Source organism: Podarcis bocagei (genome assembly GCF_964188305.1).
Source record: "Podarcis bocagei genome assembly, chromosome: 8".
In the NCBI taxonomy this organism is placed as follows: domain Eukaryota; kingdom Metazoa; phylum Chordata; class Lepidosauria; order Squamata; family Lacertidae; genus Podarcis; species Podarcis bocagei.
Genome location: NC_138133.1, coordinates 1,122,707 through 1,145,645, shown reverse-complemented (window position 1 = coordinate 1,145,645; position 22,939 = coordinate 1,122,707). Strand labels below are relative to the sequence as shown.

Genomic DNA, 22,939 nt, shown 5'->3' with positions numbered 1-22,939 from the left:
AAGAGTAGTGCAGGCTGTGAATTTCATTCCTTTATTCCACAGCCTCATCCAACTGTCATAGTCCAAATTGTATCCAAAGTCTATCGCTGATTTTACCATAACTTCCTTGACCTCCTCATCCTTAGTGTCCCATTCTAATAACTGGTTATACATTTTGGATAGGAGTTTGGTTTTACTTTCTATTATCTCTACCTGGAATCTAGATTTTTTCTCATTCATCCCAGTCTTTTTGTCTTCTTTCCATAAGGTATTGATTTGATGAAACTGCAACCAACCTGTTAATTTGTTTTTTAACTCTTCATATGGTCTAATTTTCCACCCTTTTTCTGTTCTTTCCAGGAGATCTTCATAAGTCCATCTCTCACCTTCTAAATTTATTTTTTTAATGGTTAAGATGTCGATAGGCAATAGCCACCAGGGGTTATTTTTCCCCAACAGTTTTCTATTCTTTTCCCACACCTCTAACAATGATCCTCTGATAATATGATTTGAGAAGCCTTTATGCACCTTTTCCTTATTCTGCCAGAGATATGCGTGCCAGCCAAATCTTATATCGAAGCCTTCTAAGTCCAGCAGATCTGTGTTTTTTAAGACAATCCACTCTTTAAGCCAGCAAAGGCACGAGGCTTCATCATACAGTCTCAAATTTGGGACCGCAAATCCTCCTCTATCTTTTCTATCCGTTAACAATTTGAATCTAATTCTCGGTCTTTTGCCTTGCCAGATAAATTTGGAAAGAATTTTTTGCCAATTTTTGATTATTGAACTTCCTCTAATCACCGGGACATTTTGGAATAAAAATAATAGTTTCGGCAGTTTGCACATCTTGATTGCTGCCATTCTACCTGACCAGGAGAGTTTTATCCTATTCCAAGTATCTAATTCCTTTTGAATCTCTTTCCAGGTGTTTATGTAGTTGTTGGCCATTAAATTTATATTTTTCATAGTTAACCAGACACCCAGGTATTTTACCTTTTTTTGCTTCTTTGATTCCAGATTGAAATTCTAACTGCCTCCTTAAGTCTTCCCCCATATTCTTAACCATCATTTTAGTTTTGGTTTTATTTAACTTAAAACTCAATACTTTCCCAAATTCTTCTAGTAGTACCAAAACTTTATCAACACTTTTTTTTGGGTCCTCCAACGATATTACCAAATCATCAGCGTATCCTTTCAATTTGTATTCTTTTACCCCAATTTTAATTCCTCGTATCTCTGGTGTTTTTCTTATCTTATTTGCAATTACTTCTAATACCATTATAAATAAAAGCGGTGACATGGGGCAACCTTGTCTCGTGCCCTTCGAGATCACAAATGAGTCAGTTAAATTATTATTGATAATCAGTTTGGCTCTTTGACTTGAGTAGATTGCTTTAATTCCCTCCATGAAACAAATGAACGCGGTTACTTTCTAACTTTTTGCCTTCCCAGCACTAAAGGTATTCAAAGTCTCTAATCACTTCCTTATTAGTTATTTTGTATTTAATGAGTCTATCTGCCGCAGCAAAAGTTGCCGTGGACTTTCTGTTTTGTACTCACTCAGTTAGGCGAAAAGTCACTTCCTTTCTTATTCTTGCGACTTTGTTTCCTGTGCCATTTCCCCCCCTCAACCGGGATGAATTCCCTGCTTTCAGTCTTTAAACATCCGAAATTCACTTGGTATATTCTTCAAGCTTTAAGATGAAAATATTCCACTTTCGCCAAGGATTTCGTTCTTATGTCTCTGGAGATTCATTGCGCTTCTCAGGGGAAGCTAGAGGCATCGCAACACAGGGTCGGTGCTTTCCCACTTGCGTTTGCAGTCTCGTTGTCCTCGAGTTCTTCCAACCCCCCCCCCCGAAAAGATAGCGAAGCCGCTCCTCCGCTGCTGGGTAGCCTGTCCCTCAAGGGTCCCCCCCTTGAGATTTTTGGGGTGTGCAGTGCCTTTGCGACTCCCCCAAGCCCCCGTGTTGCCCACTTGCTTTGATATAAGGAAGCACTGATTGGGCTTGCTTTGATGTTCTTCTTATCTGTGGGCTTGGGGTGCTGGGCTCTCTGGGCTCTGGGTATTTGCCACCGATGCCCTCATCTAGTCAGGTGAACTGATGTTTGCAGCTTTGCTGTATAAAGAGTATATACACATCTGCTTGGGTGTGGACAAGCCATCTCCTTGCTGCACTGCCTGTCCCATGGCTGCTGAGCAGAAGGGCTAGGAGACCGGGAACACTCATTTGCTATGACTCCCCCAGAGGGCCTGGGGCATGTGCCTCAAACCAGAGGAAATGATTGCAACACAGGCAGTATAAAATGTACTGGATCAAATATCACTCTCAGGTATGATGCCCTAACTCTGGCCTAAGTCCTTCAACACTGCAAATCATAATGCCCTGTGGACTGTCCTTCTGAAAATCGGCTGCCCAAATAAATTTGTGAACATTCTTCGGCTCCTCCACAATAATATGACAGCAACAATCACAGATTACAATGGCTCTCAAAATGAACCATTCACAGTGGGATCAGGTGTTAAACAGGGTAGCGTTATTGCCCCAACTCTATTCATTATTTTCATTGCCATGATCCTACACTTTGTCAAAGGGAAACTCCCCACCGGAGTAGAAATCATATATCGAACAGATGGAAAGCTCTTTAATCTGAATAGGCTGAAAGCAAAGAGTAAGGTTACTGTAACTTCCATCACAGAGCTTCAGTATGCTCATGACAACGTAGCGTGTGCATGCTCAGAGGATGACCTCCAATCCATCCTAAGTATCTTCGCAGAAGCGTACAAATTTTAAATTTTAACAGGGAGAAATGTAAAGTATTGCACTTGGGCAAAAAAAATGAGAGGCACAAATACAAGATGGGTGACACCTGGCTTGAGAGCAGTACATGTGAAAAGGATCTAGGAGTCTTGGTTGACCACAAACTTGACATGAGCCAACAGTGTGACGTGGCAGCTAAAAAAGCCAATGCAATTCTGGGCTGCATCAATAGGAGTATAGCATCTAGATCAAGGGAAGTAATAGTGCCACTGTATTCTGCTCTGGTCAGACCTCACCTGGAGTACTGTGTCCAGTTCTGGGCACCACAGTTCAAGAAGGACACTGACAAACTGGAACGTGTCCAGAGGAGGGCAACCAAAATGGTCAAAGGCCTGGAAACGATGCCTTATGAGGAACGGCTAAGGGAGCTGGGCATGTTTAGCCTGGAGAAGAGGAGGTTAAGGGGTGATATGATAGCCATGTTCAAATATATAAAAGGATGTCACATAGAGGAGGGAGAAAGGTTGTTTTCTGCTGCTCCAGAGAAGCGGATACGGAGCAATGGATCCAAACTACAAGAAAGAAGATTCCACCTAAACATTAGGAAGAACTTCCTGACAGTAAGAGCTGTTCGACACTGGAATTTGCTGCCAAGCAGTGTGGTGGAGTCTCCTTTTTTGGAGGTCTTTAAGCAGAGGCTTGACAACCATATGTCAGGAGTGCTCTGATGGTGTTTCCTGCTTGGCAGGGGGTTGGACTCGATGGCCCTTGTGGTCTCTTCCAACTCTATATGATTCTATGGTGTAGGTGAGTGAGAAAATAGTAATCAAAGATTGCAGAGAGCAAGGGGCGGAAGAAAGAAATCAAGGAGTGGCATAAGCAGATCTGTCCCCATTCCCTTAGAAAGACTTTTCAGCTTTGGGAATCTAACACAGCTAAATTATCCAAGTCCTTGTGAAAGTGTGAGTTTGCTAGGAAGACTTCAACTAGTTCTAAGTTTAGATTAGCATAGGAATTTTAGATGGAATAATTGCAAATACAATTGCCTCACTAGTTCAAAGTTAAAGGTTTAAATTTCTTTGCAAATCAGAATAGAACAAATCTCTCCCCCGTTTTGGGGAAGGTAAGGTTTTGAAACCTAGTGCTGTAACCAAAGATGTTGCTGAGTTGTTGCTAAGGTTTCCTTCAGCAAGATGGGGAGGGAAGCAATTTATAGGAACTTCCCTCCCACTGCAGCCCCCGTATCTGCTGTACTGTCCCTAAACTTCCAAGCAGCTTTTTTCGGGGGGGGGGGGGAGGCCTGCAAGGTGAGGGAGAGGCATCACTTATAATTGTTTCCCTCCCATCCCACTGACACAAAGTTACTGCCAGCTGAGTGCTACCGCTGGATACAACCTCTAAGCAGCTGCAAGACCTGCTTTGTGGCACCCATCCGAAAGCAACCATCATTTAAGCAGCACGTCTGACACAGACTCTTCTTTGCTTCTCTTTATTGGTAATTCACACCGCTTGCAAATACACCAACAACATAATGCCCTTTTAGAAGAGTAATTCACACACAAAAATATTTACACAACAGAATAATGCACATGAAGTGCATTATTTTCCATCCTAGACTTTTGCATGATTACTCATTATTAGTAAACTGAAGAGCCCTAATAATCCAAGAGCTTTTTCCTTTCTTCTGCTTCATATTAATCCTTGGTTTTTGTAAACACAAGCAAGCGCGCGTGCACACACACACACACACACACACACACACACAGCAGGAAATGAATAGCTGACTCAGTAAGCAACCTCTGAGAAGAGAAAACAGAAAAAGGCAGATAAGTGGCACAAAGAAAAGTCAGAAGAGTGCAATTATTTACTTTGTGACCCTTTACCAGCAACAGTGTGGAACACAAAACTCCTTTCTCCTGCCCCAATTACTTCACCCCACTGCTTCTTTCTGTACCACAGTAATTAGAGCTGGAGGGTTGCATAGTCAATACCGAGAGAGCAAGAAATTCAAGTTATACAGAGCTCTAAAATATGCATGGCCTCCCTCGTGTTTCCTATTTAGGGCTAACCATAGCTTGCTATGACATTAGCTGTGACCTTCAAAGCAGAACCAGTTACCCATAGTATCTGATTACAACCACAGTTTTCAGATTTCAAAGGTCACAGTAAACTGAGGTTAGCATTAAAAAGAAAATGGAGAGAAAAGCCTCTCAAGAGAGGAAGTTGACAGATGGTTTGAACCTGAGCCTCTGATCACAGCAGGATAGTTCAAAACAGTTCATATATAAAATTAGGTAAGTTACAAGGCAAATTTTAAAAATAGCTTGCTTTCCAACATGTAAACACATCTGAATTTAAGATGTGAAGTTTACCTGGGCTAATCAGAAAAAGGCAGTTAATGGAACCATTAGAACAAATGGAGTAACACATACAGAACAAATTAACTTGGCATGTCCAAAAATAAATGCTGGTACTTTTATTAGATTTAGTTAGCCTTTTCTCACTTAAAGCAGACAAACATGTTACCATAAGTTTCTATGCTTCATGCCATGGTACAGTGTACTTTTTAAAAATACCATTATTTTGCAGTATTTAGCATATCTCAAGCATGCATTTTAAAACTTGTCTGAAATAAAGCTATTTAGTACCTGAGAAACTAAGGCAGTCCTATGTATAGTTCCTTTGGAATAGCCCTGACTGAATTCAATGGAAGTTCTGCCAAAACATCACCATCATTATATTTATTTCTATCTGGCCTTTTTCCTGACAAGACTCAAGATCAGTTACAACTAAAATAGAAACAGCTAAAAACTTTTTTTTAACGCAAATTTAATTTTTTTTAAAAAAATAGGCATAGGATTGCACTGTAACTCATTATTTTAGACACGGAAGGAAGAAATAAGTTTAAAAGAAGTGCATATACTCCCTTCTTTGGTGAAAACCAGCTTCTACAGGTAACATAGCAAGTAGAAGAGGGGCCCAAAAAGCAAAAGTAATTTGGCACCGTAACATGGATTACACCCAATGCTTTTCTGTTCCCTCTTTTCAAGTTTCTCGCAGATTTGGTCCCCTTCAGCCTTCATTAGTAACTGTATCTATAGTGAAGAAAGAAAACAAAAACCAGCAAAGCAGTGAAGATCGCCTGCAGAGTAGACAATGTCCAGGGAAGTCCCAGGAATAGAATCTGCAAAGCTGTTTGTGCCTCCCCTGATGACAAGCTGTAGAATAACAACCATGCAAAACAAATATATGTTTACGTAATTTGCAAAACTATGCAGGCCAGAGAGTTCAGGTTACCTTCGTGTCCCAGGCTCAGGTTTTTGGGCCACAAGTACACGCAGCCCAGGCCACCATTCTGCCACTGCACAGACCAGACAGGGAGAGACCAAGGTCCCGCGGACTCCGCCGCAGCGCAGCAAGAGACCTGCCCTTGTTTATTTATCCTATCTATAAAACATTCCTTTCCCTCATCCAAAGCCTGCCAAAGAAAAACAATGAAATCTAAGGAATATACAAGCGAGCAAGAATTACCAATGAAAGAAGAATGGCAGACAAAATTGATGGACTATGCAGAATCACATAAATTAACAGGAAGGATTCGAAACCTGCGGGACCAGAGTTTCTTAGAAGACTGGAGTAAATATATGAACTATTTGAAAAGTAATGGTAATGAACAGATCACGCTAATAGGATTATAAGAAGTTTTGCAAGGAGGACTATTTGAAATATTGCAAGAAAGACTATGAGAAGAATTGTTAGTTAATGATAATTAAGAGTAATAGAGAAATTAAGAAATGCAGAATAAGTGATAAAGAACGAAAAATCATCAGAGGCGTTGACAGTCTAAAATATTGTATAAGATAAGAAGTTATGTTATATGATTGTTGGAAATGGTATGTTAAAAAACCCAATAAAAATGTAAAAAAGATGGAGGAATATACAAGCTACCATCACAAAAGCACAAAAAAGTAGCAAGAAGAAAAGCAGAAATATTTGGAAGGGAAAAAAAAGGTAAGATTGTTGTCCATAACATGGGGCTGAAATATCACATTGAGATCTTACCTAGGCTTTGAATGGTAAATTGTTGTGTATTCTACTACTTTCTGTTAAGGTAAATGAGAGAAAGGTTTGATGCTAATTGCTGCATCACATTTCAAAACTCTCCAGAAATTTAAAAGCTGTAGTTAGATATTCACTGTTTAACTTTAAAAACCAAAGGGGAGGTGCTCTTCTGTCACCGTTCGTCAATACTTAATATTATGACAAACTACCATATAAATTACAATACTATTTTGGAAAGCAACCACCATGAAATTGGATCCCCTCTGCTATTCACTGATGATAACCCACCAAAGGAATAGAACATAAGCAATGGAGCAGCTAAACTCCCATTTCCCTTAGAAAATGACTCATTATTACCACATACTGATGGTAAGACAAGAAACACAAATTCAGATGATGAGGTATGTAAAAAAATATATTTAGATGACTGCATAAAGGGGAAAAAAACTTTGTTTAGCAAACAAAATTAGTACCATTTCAAAAACAAGTAGTATAATACAATTTACACCCAATAAACTTGGAAGAATTAAAAGCTTCTAATTTCCAACCATTTCCGTCAAAGAAATAGTTTAAAATATTTTGTTTTCTTCCCCCTCTTCTCTCTTCCGCGAAAAAACACACCCCACTGCAGTATAGTTAGTCTGTTAGTGATCATTCAGTCTCTGTCGTATGTTTCTAGATTTTCCATTTTCAAATTTTCGCTTTTTGAAAACTGGTATTCCCTCTGTTGTGTCTCCAAGAGAAGTGACAGTTTTTTCTTTAAATATCACTTTGGCATCCTCTGGGGCTTCCAGAACTGGGGCTGGCAGAGAGTCACTTTCCATGTTGGGAAGCTCCAAGTCTACTTTTTCACTAAGATAAAACAAAACAAAACAAAAAGAAGCATTAAACAAATGCAAGTTCCACTAATATATCAAACCAAAATCACGTGACATCGGTAAGGGAATTCAAACACAAAAGCTGACAACAAAAACTCATCAAGCAAAAATACTGCTTAACCTTGAATCAAATAGGCAACATAAAAGAACAATATAATCAGACTAGTGTTAATTGCATACGTAAAATGGAAAACGTACCGTATTTTTCACCCTATAGGACGCATTTTCCCCCCTCCAAAAATGAAGGGGAAATGTGTGTGCGTCCTATGGGGTGAAGCCTGGAGAGCGAGAGGGGTCGGTGCGTCCCGGGAGTGGGAGAGGCAGCCCATCTTCTGGGGAAGACAATCAGCGTAGCACCAGTGGAGAAGGGGGGCAGATGGGGGAAGCGACGAGGCGGTCCCATGACTCCTTGCCGGGGACCAGCGGGGAGAGTAGAGGTCCTCTGCTGCCTACGCCCTCCTTGCGCAGAAGGCTTTCGCACAGAGAGAGTAGGAGGAGACTAGGCGTCAAAGAGCTTCTTTGCTGGAAGAAGTTTAAGAAACGCCCACTGACGGATTCTGCCAGCGATTGAGACAGCCACGGGAGATTGGCTGTCCGGACAGAAAAGGTTCACTCAGGCAACCCAGCCAGGTGTTTGCACCGGCTTACGCACGAGCAACCCCTAGAACCATTACAGGGCACAATATCCAATTTTCATTTTGGGAAAAGTTAAAATTTACAGCATGCTGTGTGCTGAAGGAGAACTATATGAAAATGATGTGTCAGTGGTATTTAACACCTATAAAATTAGCAAAGATGTATAGAATTGCTTCAAATGTATGTTGCAAATGTTAGGAGAAGGAAGGCATGGTCTACCGCATGTGGTGGACGTGCAAGATAACAAACGCATTCTAGAAAATGATCTATAGTGAGTTGAGTTTAAAAGAATGTTTGTGGGAAAAACCAGAGGCTTTTTTATTAGGAATTTTAGGTGCAGAGATACCAAAGTAGCAGAAACGATTATTCATGTATGTGATGACAGCAGCGAGGATACTACTGGCCCAGAGATGGAAAGAAGATAAAGGCCTGACCAGAGACGAATGGCTGATGAAGATGATGCCAAAAATGGCAAAAATGACTGGGAAGATCAGAAACCAGGAAGAGAAGAACTTTAAGAAGGAGTAGGAAAATTTTACACTGTACTTAAGAGAATACTGTAAACAACTAAAAACTTTGGCAGGATTTGAGTGATGCTTGTAATGCACTAAAAATAAACGTAAAAATGGATTATTTAAGAAAAACAGAAAATAAGTGGAGCAGTTGAAAAAGATTGAAAATGGTAACCATGGAAGGGAGATGGGCAGTCAAAGGATTCAGGGGGGATCCTAATGATCCTAAATGATGATGTTGATGTTTAATGTTTGAATTTAAATCTGCAATGTAAAACTCAATCAAAAAGATATATATATATATATATATATATATATATATATATATAGATAGATAGATAGATAGATAGATATAAAGATATATATAAAGATATATATAAAGATATATATATCTTTTTTAAAAGATATATAAAATATAATATATATATATATATAAACTTCCCTAAACAGAGCTGCCTTCAGATATCTTCTAAAAGAATTGTGCTTGGAAATGTACCGGGAGCCAATGTAGATCTTTCAAGACTGGTTTGGTTTTTTTTAATGTATTTTTATTAAATGTAAATTTATTTTTAAATGTATATTTATTAAAGATTTTCTTGGTTTACAAAAGTATGTGCAATGTCTCTCTTTTTCCCCCAAGTAACATTTTTTTACAGATCAGTTTCATTTGTTGAGACATTAGGAAGAAAAGGGGGAAAGAGGTGGAGGGGGGAAAGGTGAGTGGGAGTGGGGTGGGGTGCCAATGTTTCTATTTTACTTAATATATGTGGGGTTTTGTGTCAGCATCGCTTGTGCAGGTTCTCTGCTATTCACTTCTCTTCCTTTGGCGGTGAGAGAGGCTGGGGTTGATGTAGGGTGTGGTTGTTTGTTTGTGATTGGCTGTGGTGATCTTTGTTTTCATGTGTGAGTGGGGTGGGTGGGTGTTTTGGATCAGGTTAGCCATATTGATTTGTACTCTGTTGGTGGATTTTTGTCGTCATCTTGTTGGGCTGTGTATGTGATAAAGGGGAGCCATACCGGGGTGAAGGCATCTTCTTCTATTTGTCCCTGTGTCAGTTTCAGTTTATTGGTAATTTTTTCTAGTAAGGCTGTTTCCCATACTATTTGGTGCCATTGGTCCATGCTTACTCCTGACAGGTCTCTCCAGTATCTGGTTATGATGTTTCTGGTTGCTGAAAGTAGGTGGGTTATGAGTTCTTTGTGGTGTAAATGGGCATTATTGTCTTCGAAGATGTTTAGTAGGGCCAGTTCTGGGGTGATTTCTAATACTTGCTTAGTTATTTTACATATTTCTTGTATGGCTGTTGTCCAGAATAGTTGGGTTTTGGGGCACTCCCACCACATGTGGAGGTATGTGCCTGTGGAGGTGTACCCTCTCCAGCATTTTGGTGAGGTTCCTGGGCATATTAGCGCTAGTTTTCTTGGTGTTAGGTACCACCTGTAGGTGAGTTTCAGAGTAAGTTCTTTCCTTTTTGCTGATATGGATTTAAAGGGTTGTTTAGACCACATTCTGGTCCATTGAGTGGGGTTAATCTCATAGCCTATGTCATCCTCCCATTGTTTTTTTATTGTGTCCAGGGGGTTCGTGGGATTTTGGAGTAGCATTTTGCACATTGCGGATACCATCACTTTACCGTGTCCCTTTGTTGTTAGGAGGAGGTTTTCGAAGGTTGTCAGGGGCCTAGTTGCTACTGATTTTACTGCTGGATTGTTTAAGAGAGCATGTAATTGGTGTTGTGCTAACCAGGGTCTAAGGCATGTCCGTGAATACCAGGTCTAAGGCATGTCCGTGACTATGGGTTGGGCCAAACTTATTCAGGGACAGCCCCATGGAGGCCATGCTTTCTTGTAAGGTTGTTTTGGCATGGACGTTAAAATCCCCTAGGACAATCAAAGTAGGTGTCTCCAGGAGAACATCCGCCATGACCTGAAGCAGCTCAGGCAGCGAATCCTTGGTGCAGTGGGGAGGTCGGTACACCAAAAGGAATCCTGTACTGCCCCTATTGCCCAACTTCCACAACATGCACTCAGAAAACTGGGTCTTCCCAGTAGGATGCCTGGTGCAGGCTAATAACTGTACCCCACCCATATGTCCTGGGTTGTTGTGTGTTAAGAGAAACCTGGTAGGCAAGCAGCGGCAAGAACAGGCCCATCTGCCTCATCCAACCAAGTCTCTGTTACACGTTATCAAAACATTGTCAGAAACTGGTTTGAAGTTCATATCACAATAACAGGAATTCAGAGGAATTTAACACTCTCCCAAGAAATGGTATACAATCAATGGTCTCCACGCTGCATCTGGGACTCACTATGGATCTTTATCTTCCGTGATTTCTTCCCATTCCCCGTAAGGTTTGACTCTTTGAGATGCTGCCTGAGAGGTTTCCTGCCGAACGGCTGGTACATCCTCTATATCACTGCTTTCCTGCTTCACTTCTTGCCATTCCCCATAAGGGGTGATCTTTTTGCGTCTGTGAGGCTTTTCCTCTACTTCGTCATCACTTTCTGTTTTCCTCTAAAAGCAAAAAAAGCCAACAGCAAACTACTGAGCAATACAACACCAACAACTTCCTTTAACCAAGAGAGAGTCCACACACACCAAACAATGGTTATACAGAAATTCACTTATCCAAACATGAGGAATTAACACCCAAACTGTGCGTTACACACCACAGATTCATATATCCAAACAGCCGGACCTGCATGTAGTGCTGTAACTGAACAAGCAGCCTTCAACAAAGCTTACTTTTTGTGTTTTGCTGGTCTGTGACAGCCATTTTGCCAGAAACCATGTGGGTGGGGGCGGGGATATCTGACAAACTAGAGAGCATGTTTTCCTTCCCTGTTTTCATTTTGCAAGGTTTCAGAAGATTTTCCTGGTTTTTTCCATCACTTTGGGGTCAAAATTTGGTGGTCAGGAATGCATTCGAAATTTCCTCATAGGACTCAACAGAAAAGACTGACTCGTTACACAAACACTCACCTATTTCCTGACAACGCATGGTGTTTTGATAGTGAGACCAACGTATACAACATCAGCCTCAACACAATTTATATAAAAGCAGCCTAAACAAGTTCTATAATAAATAAATCAGCAATCCAAGTGCAACATAGTGAGCAAGATGTCTTTATGGGTCCTTCATCCCTGGTATCTCCTCCTTATTTCCCAAATACCCCGCTTCCTCCAGCCCTACTCCCACTCAAAACCCTCTAAGCATCCCCCATTGTCATAAGGCTGTGACCCAGAGACAGGGGGTCCTATCCCTTCTTTTCAACCAGTCTCTCACCCTTGGGGAAGATTGCCTTTGGCTTCCTCTCTAACCACAATCCACATCCCAAAACCACCTGAAAGAAGAGCCCTGTCCCCATAACTGCCTCATCCAAAGGGCTTTTATCTCCCTTGTCCATATAGTGACGTTTGGCAACTGGCATGCCAGAAACTGCTGCCATGGGCAGGGAGACTGTTCATTACCCTCCCCACCCCCCACCCCGGCTCTGTGGCCTGGTCTCCTCAGTGGCAAGCATTTCTGCTGGATGGCAATGAACTTTTTATTCAAACTTCAATAATTAATATGACTTGATAAAATATGTGGGTTTATTCTGAAAATGACTTAGGAAAATGACTTACCCAGAGATTTCTTTTTGGCTTTTGCAGTTCGCTTTTCCTGCCTGCTTTCCCTGCATCTGATTCAGCTTTCTTTGACTCTATTTCTCGGCTGTCTTCAGGATGGTTTTCTTTTTGACTCTCTTTTGAAGGAGACACAAAATTATCAGGTTTCTCCCAGGTTGATACTGGAAAACACAGACAGCAATGTATTTTAAACAATAGTTTGTATTAAAAGAATCTATATCCAGCCTATTTTCAAAATAAACTCAAGGTGGCTAACAAATCAAAACATCACACAATGTTAAATTCCCATTCTTAACCCCACTCAAACAAACAACTGTTATTTGCGTTTCACAATGTTAATGCAACGCATCAGTTGTACACTCAACATACAGAAACAAATATGGGTCTGAGGTAGATGATGCAATTTGGTGTCATCAGGAAGCTAGATATAAATCTGAAAATTACTGATTTTGAATTCTGGCAGCTACTCCCAGCCTAGTGCCAAAATGACAACAAAGTAGGCAACCTGGCAAACCTCACTGGGGAGAGCTTTCCACAATTGGTGTGCCAGTACTGAGAACTACAGTGCTACCTCTAGTTACGAACTTAATTTGTTCTTAGCCTGAAACTGTTCTTAACTAGAAGCATGCTTTTGCTAATGGGGCATCTTGCTGCCTCTGCGCCGCCGGCACACAATTTCCGTTCTCATCCTGGGGCAAAGTTCTCAACTCGAGGTAACTCTTCCAGGTTAGTGGAGTTTTTAACCTGAAGCGTTTGTAACCTGAGGCGTTTGGAACTCAAGGTACCACTCTACCTAGTTCATCATCCACTGCACTTCAGACATGATTGGCTCAAATAGTCATGACATTAAGAGGGCAGACTCAGTCCGTTTCACCTTATGAATGGTGCTGCAGCTTCTCTATGGCCCACAAGTTCCTACAGAAAGGACCTGAGGGCCTTATCAGGGTAACAACTCCACCCCACTCCCCACCCTCTGGGATTTAGTTCTCCATTTGTGCTACTGACTTCACAGAAGTGTAGGGCTGTCTCACACTGGCAAAACTCTGCATGGGCAGAAACCCAAGTTCAATCCCAGCATTTCAAAGGAATTTTGGGAAAGACCTATATCAAAAATCTGGGAAAGCTGCTGCCAGTCTGTGTAGGCAACACTGAACTAGGTGGACCAATGGTCTAACTCTGGATAAGGCACCTTCCTATGTTTTATCTCTTTTTTATCTTCCTTACCTCCTGTTTCTGTGTTGTAGTAATAGGTGCAACCATCTTCACTTGTTCCTTCCATCCACTGTGCTGTCTAACAGAGAAAAATAAACCAGATTAATCCAAGTCTCACTGATGTACCATATGGATATAGGCAAGGAAGGTCAGGCTCCACTTATGAAAATATTGCAATTATATCTAACTCATTAAAATCATCTGGGGGACATTCCATACACTCTAACAAAATTTGGACAGAGACAGAATGGCTCTTAGATAGCCAAGTTACCTGAAATACATCTTTGCACCTTTTCTTTGAAGCCTTTGACTTAATAAACTTTTTTGTTTCCATTCACAAGTGAAACAAGTCCTCTGTTACCTTGGAAACCCCATTTCCCCACACCCTCGTCTCCCCAAACTGTCAGCTTTTAGAAAGCAATATTCTTAGGACAGGGATCTGTTCTTTTTCTTTATAATTCTTGATTGTACTGTATAAATAATAATGGTCACCTGAGAACTAAGCAAAATGAATGATGTTGTATAACACCTTGGAAACTGCATTAAAAAAAGAAATTGAACAATGGTAGGTATAAGGAGTATCACTTAGAAAATCTGATTTTCCTCCCCACCAATTATATATGGCGGGACTTGAGTCCTGGGAAAAGATACCAGAGAAACATGTCAAAGACTTGCTCCTGGATCCTGTCCTCACACACCCTAAGCCACATTACAAACTTGTTCCTAAATACCCATGCAACATGATAATTGTAGCTAAACCAATTTTTGCTCTACACTTGAGTGCAGTCAATTCTCCAATTAAATAGCAATTAAAAATCTGAGACATTACAGGAGTGGGGAAGTAGACTACCCATAAGCACAGGAGAGATGGAAAATTAAACTTGATGATATGACAAATTGCTGGTTATAGACTACTATGAAAGAAAATGGATTAATTCATGTGAATAGTTCTATTGATTTGCACTTAATAGCTGGAACTTGATTAAAGGCACAGGATGACATGTAATGCGGACTACAAGGGAATAAGAGAAAAGGGACTCTTCTCATCCACTCGTATAATGCTAGATGCTACACAAAACATGTGTACATATTTTGTATGTATAATATCAATCTTTCCTGTTGATTTAAAATGCAACTATCTTGTGCCAGGACCCCAAGCCCATAGAATTTCTTGTGTAAGTATAACCTCGCTTGCTTGGTAAATTTTAAGATATTGCCACATCTTTCCTCTACAAATTGTATTTTGACCTCTAATAAAAAATGAGAACAGGACCATAAAGAAGGCTAATCGCCGAAAAATTGATGCTTTTGAATTATGGTGCTGGAGGAGACTCTTGAGAGTCCCATGGACTGCAAGAAGATCAAACCTATCCATTCTTAAGGAAATCAGCCTGGGTGCTCACTGGAAGGACAGATCCTGAAGCTGAGGCTCCAGTACTTTGGCCACCTCATGAGAAGAGAAGACTCCCAGAAAAGACCCTGATGTTGGGAAAGACTGAGGGCACAAGGAGAAGGGGACGACTGAGGATGAGATGGTTGGACAGTGTTCTCGAAGCTACCAGCATGAGTTTGACCAAACTGCGGGAGGCAGTGGAAGACAGGAGTGCCTGGCGTGCTCTGGTCCAGGGGGTCACGAGGAGTCGGACATGACTAAACAACAAAAGTAAAAAATAAAAATAAAATCTAACTTTGCATACTTAAAACTTAACTTTAGCAGGAAGCGTTCTGAAAATGTGAGTCATGCCAAGACTCAGTCTATGGTGTGCAGCATTTGCCAAAGGAGTAGGTCCAATAAGGGACACATCGCTTCAGCTGGTGTTTCCCCTTTGGTGTGGGACTTAGCTACTGGTAATTCTAATGACCAGTTCAAGCTCAGATAACCTGCATAACAATAAAACAAAAGCAGGATTTGCTTTTACAACTTTCATTTACCTTTTGGAGTTCTTGAAGGTTGTCCTGAAATTCTTCAGGTTTCTCCCACTGCGATTCTTAAGGGTGGGGATGATAATAATAAAAGAAGAGATATTAGGTTTCAGTTGTCTGTACATTGAAAAAACGATGGTGACACATAAAGTAAATCTGTATGGGAAGTAATGATAGCTTGGGTCATGGCCACAGTGATGGGAGCACCGTGGGGAGCACTGAGCTGGCTCTGCCAATGTGTCCACGCAGCCTCCACCTTGCTGGGCCTCATCCCCATCCCGGTAAGCGGCAGTGATGCCAATCTCAGGAGGGTGGCTCCACGTGGTCACACTGACAGCTCCTGAAGGACTGAAGACGGCAGACTGGAGAAAAGCTTCAGAAAGGAAGAAGTTGGCAGCAAATGTGGTTTTTTTAGCCAAGGAACTTCCATGCGTGGTGAGAGCAGGTTATTTTGTTCTGATGTCATAGGTACAAGCGGGTGGTGAGGTAATTGGAAAGGAGCCGTTGCAAGATATGTGGATGCTTAAATCCACATTCCTTGTTACAGGTTTACCTCCTGATATAGTGTTGTAGTAATACATATAGCCTTCTGGAGAAAATCCTCGCACCCATTCCTTTGTTTCATCTGATGATGTTTCTGTGGTCTCTCTCGCTCTCTTTCTCTTTTCTTTCTTTTCCTCGTGCTTTTTTGGTGCTGAGCTCTGACCTAAAGATTCTGAAACATCAAGTTCCAGTTTTAAAAAACAAACATCAAAACTTCCAGGGACTTCTGGGTTGCTGTGGATGCTCCCTTCATGAGCGAAGACCAAGGATATATTTTGGGGGTTTGGGAGAGCTACACCCGCTATCATCCCCCTGGATTAAAGAGACTGGATATAGATCACTCACACACTTGTTAAGCCAGCTCCCCTTCCCTGCTGAGCCGAAAGGTTCAGTGAAGGAGAGGGGCTTGAGTGACAGGGAGTGGGAATCCATCTTGCTGACTCCTCTATCGGATAATTCACTGAACAGAAGCTGGCCGAGCGTAACCTTCTCTGATATGGATTATAACAAGAGAAGCTCACCTGGACATGATGTAGAAATGAATTGCTGGGATTTATATCTGCTGTTTTTTTAAGGAGGGAAAGAGGAAGCAACTACAGCTATGGGAAAAGTGAGTGACAGAACATATTAAGCAGGAGCTTGTTCATCTCTTTGGCAGCGTCAGACCCTACCTGTCGTAGCACCAATTCTTTTCAAATCCTCCTGATAAGCCTTCATTGCAGCTTCCTCCATGGCTGCAAATTCCTTTGACATTTTTTCTTCTTCTTTTGCCTTTTCCAAACTTTTCTTTTTAATCTGCAATTGAAAAAAATAATGAGTTCCAATGGAATTTAATATAATGTGATTAGTTTAAACAAGGTTTAATATATTGTATTACCTCACTAATCTTTTTAGCCACATTTTCCTTATGGTTTTTTCCTCGTTCATGAAAGTCAATACTCTTTAAAAGGAAATGAGACAGAATTAAAATACACAGAAATGTGAACTGGCAGGAGCACAAATGAGACTGAACACAGGTGACATATTAAAACAAAAGGAAGCCAACCTACCAGTAACCTAGAGTTCCAACCAGAAGTTTAACGACATGGGGCTGGGGTACCTTAGTGACCACTGTGCTCTATATGAACCTGTTCAAGAGTTCATCAAAGGCACAGCTCTATGTGTTGCCTGCTTGCCCTAGCAGGACAGATGCACCTGCCAGGAAGCCTTGCTTGGTACCTTTGCTTTTAAGTTCCAGACACCTTTTCTTTTCCCTCTCAGGCATTTTAGCTGGATTTTGTGGCAGTGCTCAGGAAGTTTTATGCTACTATGTCTTGTTTTTTATTCTGCTTCTGTTTCAATCTGCTGTTTTTATCATTTTCTTGTTTAAATTATTTGTTAACAGAAGCTGGCTAAAATATCTTAAATAAATAAGAAATCTCAAAATAATAATACTGCATACTAATACAGGCTTGCCTCAGTGAAATGCTCAGAAGTTCAGGCTACAAAGATAAATATAAAAGAAACACACAATAGGAAGGATGAAAACAAGTTTCCTTTTCTTTCAATCACAAGGATTCCTGAAATGTTAATTTATTTTAAATATATTTCAGGCTTATAATACTTAGTAACAGCAGCAATGAAGAATACCAGCCTGAAGCACTGTTGCCACCCCACATAATCTCTAAGGGAACAGATGGAGCACACAGGACAGTAGTGCTTGTGAAATACAATATAGTCACATTGGTCAGTACATATTTTACCAACTGGCAATTTAGTGCACAACACTACTGACTTCCCCAATGTTGATGACCTGCAAGGGGCACTATTGGAATGGTGTGCAGGCTTTTCTCTGCCAGCCTCTACCAATAGAAAGGGGCTTCATGGGGGGGGGGCTCTCACTGCCAGCAATCAGCAGAAAGTCTCAGAAGAGGGTGTTTCTGGCACCGTAGCCACACATCTTCCAAGGGGCCCAATTCTGGAGCACAGCAAAGGGAATGAATAAAAAATCCCTGCACCCTCTCCTCCTAGGATTGCTTTGCTACTTATTTTATTTCCAACCAGCTGAAGTGTGGTAAAGTTCTCACCACTTGCCAGAATGATGCAGCTGAACATCTTACCAAGTTAAAATGTTTTTCTTTGTTCACACAGTTCTTTGTAAGCTTTGGAATGGGATGTGGGGTTTAGCCACAGGAAAAGCAGGGGTAGCAGAAGAAGAAACTGAAGCTTCTAATTTAGGTAACAGGGTTACAGATTGTGAAGTAGGAATAGGTTTGGAGAAAGTCATGCTAAGGGAGAGAAAGAGGCTGGTCTTCCTTTGTTGAGACAGAAATGCAAGAAGTTGCTTAAGAACAACTTTAGAGAGGATTACAATGATGTTTTGAAGGGGGGGGGGGACAGAAGGCCATACAGGAACGCAGCTGACACTTTTTGCTTACAAGATTTTGTTATTGCCGTAAGTTTATACTTTGTGCCACAAAGAACTGCCAAAGTAATCCAGATTTTGCACAAAGTCAGTCAAAACATACCATGAAAATTAAGTTTGTATGCATTGGTTTATTTGCATAATTTATTCTGATTGTGTCAGCCATGGAAATAGGTAAGCAGACTGTTCAAAATTTTGCAGAGTTATATTCTTGCTTGTAAGATTTCACCAGCCATTGTCCACATTTTTTCAAGTATATCTTTAAAGCCGCGAAAGCTAGGAATTTGCTTTGTTAAAATAAGGGTGTAGGGACTTATAAGAAGAATGATCAAAGAGAATTCATCAATATTGTAGTAACAAACAGAAATATTGCAAGGAGTGCCCTCCACCAACCTGAGATCTTGAGACTTCACAGCTCACATGACATGCAACTACCATCAATATTAACCCTGCTCAGGAACACAGGTAGGAAGCATGGGGACAAAATTGTCCCCTGCATACCCAGCTGACCCAATCAGTCGCCAACCTTTCTGTAATTAGCAGGGGACGTCTGAGGAGTTTTTACCTGTGCTCACTTAAATGTGAGTGGAAGGCTCTGCATGATCCAGCCCCCTGATAAAGCAGGTTCCCCCATCATGTAGAGGCTTCTAGCCCCTTTCATACCTTCCACATTTAACCTGGGAAGGTCAGGGACTGAGTGAACAGAACGGGGGGGGGGGTGGTCCCATGCCTCCTACGCATGTGGGTTGTTCTCATTCAGGAACAATGCCTGAATAGAACTACTGTTGCAGCTATTGGAGCACTCATGACAGCTGGTCCCAATAAAGATCAGGACAGTATCAGTAGCTGTTGCACAACCTCTAAGGAAGCAGTATATCTGGATCTCAGATATACCTGGGGTTCGCTCAGACTCAGCACTCAGGTGACCACTCCTCATAATACAAACTTCCAAGTCTAGATTGACCTGTTGAAAATTAATATATAATTCATTTTTTGTACTTCAGTTTCACTTAAGAGTACAGAAGGTAGATCATCATACAGGCTTGTTGTCCGCTATCCAGCACTTGCAATAATCACAGAATTTCTTGGGCTGAGATTTCCAGTAATCGGCCCTAGAAAAGAAAAATGTGGAAATTAAAAGCCATTTTGCAAGAGTAAGCAACTCAAACTGAATCCCAACCTTCTCACTGAGTTATTTGTCCCAATGCCAAAAATCTACTTTTCCTAATGTGCGATACCAACCATTTCTTTGTTTTCTGAAACACAGGAGTGCTTCAGAGAATCTCAGTGAAGAACAATGAAGGCTCTTAGAACATACTAAGTGCCATATTTTTGCGCCATAAGACGTACCTAGTTTTTAGAGCAGGAAAACAAGAAAAAAAAAATCTGACTCAAACGTTGTACTAAACTATTGAAAACAGCAAAGCGGGCGGCTCCTGTCCGCTTTGCTGCTTTAAAGCGAGCCACGATACATAATGAAGTTAATGGAAAAAGGATAGACATTCCATTACAATGTAGCTGCTATCACTGGGAAGTCAGTATTGGCAGCGGTCACATAAACTAAAATTTGAGCATTTTACTGTTATTAATCAAGAATGGTAATAGTCAGGGAGAGAAACCAGGGCTGTGCAAATGAGAAGGGCTTGGAGTATGGAGAAACAGCAAAGACATCAAATGATTGCGCTCCAGTTCCTAAATCTGTGAAGTTTTCTCAAAACAGGCATAGTTGTTTTGAAAGGAAGATTCAAAGAGTGGGAAATGGAGTGATTGAGCAAAGAACAGAGGAGGAAAAGAGGGCAGATAAATAGCTTCCATTCAATACCAAGAGAACACAATGTTTTTGGTTTGGTATAGGTGGACTGTGCTTGTAAGAATTTTTTTAATGAATTATAGATTTGGAGTGGAATATCAGTGCCTCTTTTCAGCAATAAAGATTAGCTGCTAGGAACATGGTCCACACACAAACACACAGGATGTCCGGTTATAGTTGTGCAGTTTAAACTGTTCCTGAGCCAGATGCCTGCTCGGTTTTAGCTGAGCTCACTATTACTGGTTTGTGGAGATGCTTTGCATGTATTGATGACTATTTCCGCAAAACTGCTACTTGAAGAAATCCCCAAACTTAATATTTTTAAACTTCAAATGGAGCTCAGAATCCAGTTAGGCAATCAAGCCTTTGCAGTTCAATTAGGAGGCACTGAGAGACGGCAATTTGCTGCCCCCCCCCCAAAGAGCAACCCAGGAGCGCGGGGCAACGGTGCACAGCCTGCCTGCTGCTCCCACACCTTTCCTGGGCTTTAGGGGCAGAAAAGCTCACTCCCAAAGAGCAGCCCAGGAGAATGCCGCATTCCGGCAATTTGGCTCCAGGGACCACACATTCGCTCCATAAGATGCACAGGCATTTCCCCTTACTTTTTAGTGCGTCTTATGGAGTGAAAAATACAGTATGTGTATTACGGTAGTACTTTTATACATGTAAATAACATCTAAAAAGATGCAATTTATTCCCACAATAACTATGAGACTGAAAAACAGTGATGGGCCCAAGTCCACACAGGAAACTTAAGAATTGGGCAGGATAGGACTTCTGGTTCGCTGTGGAGGTAATGGCAGCGTGCTCCGTGTCGTCCGCTTAAGGGACGGCACAGTTCTGGCAGATAGAGCTTTGGGGGTGAGCGCCAGGGCTAGGTGCCCCCCACCCCCACCCCATGGAGGAGTGGGGGTCCTAGGGGTCCAGCAGAGTGTGGGAACTCACCCTCCTGAGCCTCCAGGCTGCCATTTTTGCGCGGGGGAAAGAGGCTTGAGTTCGCTCATGGCTCTACCGCACTCTACTGCCGAAGCCACACACCGCCAACACAAGCAGCGGATCTTCCAATTAGAGGTAAAAGCCAAATAAAGTTTTTTTAAAAGGAATTAGGCGTAAATTAACTGATTTGGTGAAACGGAAGCAAAAAAGGAAGTCAACTTCTGATTTCTGCGGACAGGCTCTGCAAGGGGATTTTTTGTGAATGGGAAGTAGAGTGGCATTCACAGCTATGCAGATTTAGTAACAGTTTAACTTTGGACTTTTGAGAGACTTTCTTTTGTCAGCATTTAAAGTTTCTGACAGATATATTTTTTTTAGGGTGATTTCACGATATAGCGAATTTTCATAGTTTTAATACCCCCAAAAAGAAAATATGTCTGCACTTTTGAAAACAACAACCCTGTAATAACCAATATTATTTTAGATTTTAAGATGAACAACTTTGTTTCTTTTTTATTTATTTTACAGCTATTGATTGTAGGAAAGTTGTACCCAGTAGTCATTCCCCCCCCCACGATGTCCCAAAAATGTAAAATTTTGTCATAAGACATAAGAGACCCATAAATTTTAGTCTTTGTTGAGAAAGAGCATGTCTCTGCAATAATTTTTACCATCAAAAACTATTGATTGCATTGTGCCCTAATGCTGAAAATTCAGCTTTTCTAAACCTAGTTTTTCTACCAAAAATCTACATTTATACATTTTTTTAGGCATTTATAAAATCTTTTGAGTGCTGGTGTATTTTTTCCTGAAATCCTCATCATGTTATTGATCGCTATGTAAAATTTCAAAGAGATCTGATCATTGGTTATGGAGGGGGGGGGGAAATAAAATGCACACAAGGCCAGGATCTTGAGGGACTGAAACACAGATTTCACGAAACTTTGAAGTGCTATAAAATTAAAACTGTTTGAGATAGAGTTCTTTCAACCATAAGGGAAGGGTGTACAGCAAGTTTCATCAAAATCTGAGAGGGCGGCGAAACCCTTGTTTTCTGCGTTGATTTGATGCGGAATGACCCATCTCTCCTCCATTTCATCTCTGGTCTTACAAACTATGAACATCTTTTTTTTCTCCTCTCCTTCTTAAATGAGGTCAAAAACTTGTGCATCACTTTGTAATTTCTGATTGGTTTGAATATAGAGGACCTATTAATTATTATTAATATCCTTCTCCTCCTTATCCCTGTATGGGAGTTTTCTGACCCGTTTCCCCGCCCCTTTGGCCAGATAACGAAACACGGGCGTGCGATACTGGGGGCTCCCGGGACGCGTGTAGGCCCGCGCGTGATGCCCCCCCCCCCGCGAGACGGGCTCCTGACGAGCAACCGGGAGCGGGGCGGAGAGACGTGTGAAAGGCTCCCTCGCGGGGCGGAGGGAGGGAGGGAGGGAAGGAGCCAGGCCCACCCACCCCTCCCGCTTTCCTCCCTTCCCGGGAGCGCTTACATCTCTCTCGCCGAGGCGCCGCCGCCGCCGGGTCTGTTTCCTGAGGAGCGGAGGGAGCCGAGCAGCAGCGCCTTTCTCTCCCCCGCAGAGGCGACGCGACGGACGGCAGCCGCACAGGCTCAATCCGAGCCGCGCGTTCGCCCGCC

At 41.6% G+C, this 22,939-nt stretch overlaps 1 protein-coding gene across 4 annotated transcripts; it reads right to left on the bottom strand.

Moving 5' to 3' along the window:
- Nucleotides 1-5,194: 5,194 nt before the first annotated feature.
- Nucleotides 5,195-22,933, bottom strand: WBP4 (WW domain binding protein 4). 4 transcript variants are annotated; one of them, XM_081206008.1, is made up of 10 exons: nucleotides 22,794-22,933; nucleotides 19,582-19,654; nucleotides 17,016-17,078; nucleotides 16,810-16,933; nucleotides 16,149-16,310; nucleotides 15,605-15,660; nucleotides 13,685-13,751; nucleotides 12,458-12,576; nucleotides 11,139-11,344; nucleotides 5,195-7,655 (listed from the first exon to the last, which is right to left on the bottom strand). In XM_081206008.1, coding segments are annotated over exons 1-10 (1,080 nt in total). In that variant the 5' UTR covers nucleotides 22,796-22,933; the 3' UTR covers nucleotides 5,195-7,447. The 4 variants fall into 4 exon arrangements, with proteins under 4 accessions (XP_081062134.1, XP_081062133.1, XP_081062136.1 ...); XM_081206007.1 differs by having other exon boundaries at nucleotides 7,201-7,655; nucleotides 12,458-12,621; nucleotides 22,794-22,932; XM_081206010.1 differs by lacking the exon at nucleotides 22,794-22,933 and having other exon boundaries at nucleotides 7,201-7,655; nucleotides 12,458-12,621; nucleotides 19,542-19,641.
- Nucleotides 22,934-22,939: the final 6 nt, after the last annotated feature.

What these genes read in the sequence shown, in the direction of transcription:
- WBP4 (XM_081206007.1), bottom strand. An exon ending in CTACAACACTATATCAGGAG is followed by an intron (nt 15,661 to 16,148) that starts GTAAACCTGTAA and finishes CCCACCCTTAAG; the next exon opens with AATCGCAGTGGGAGAAACCT. An exon ending in CTACAACACAGAAACAGGAG is followed by an intron (nt 12,622 to 13,684) that starts GTAAGGAAGATA and finishes TGTGTTTTCCAG; the next exon opens with TATCAACCTGGGAGAAACCT.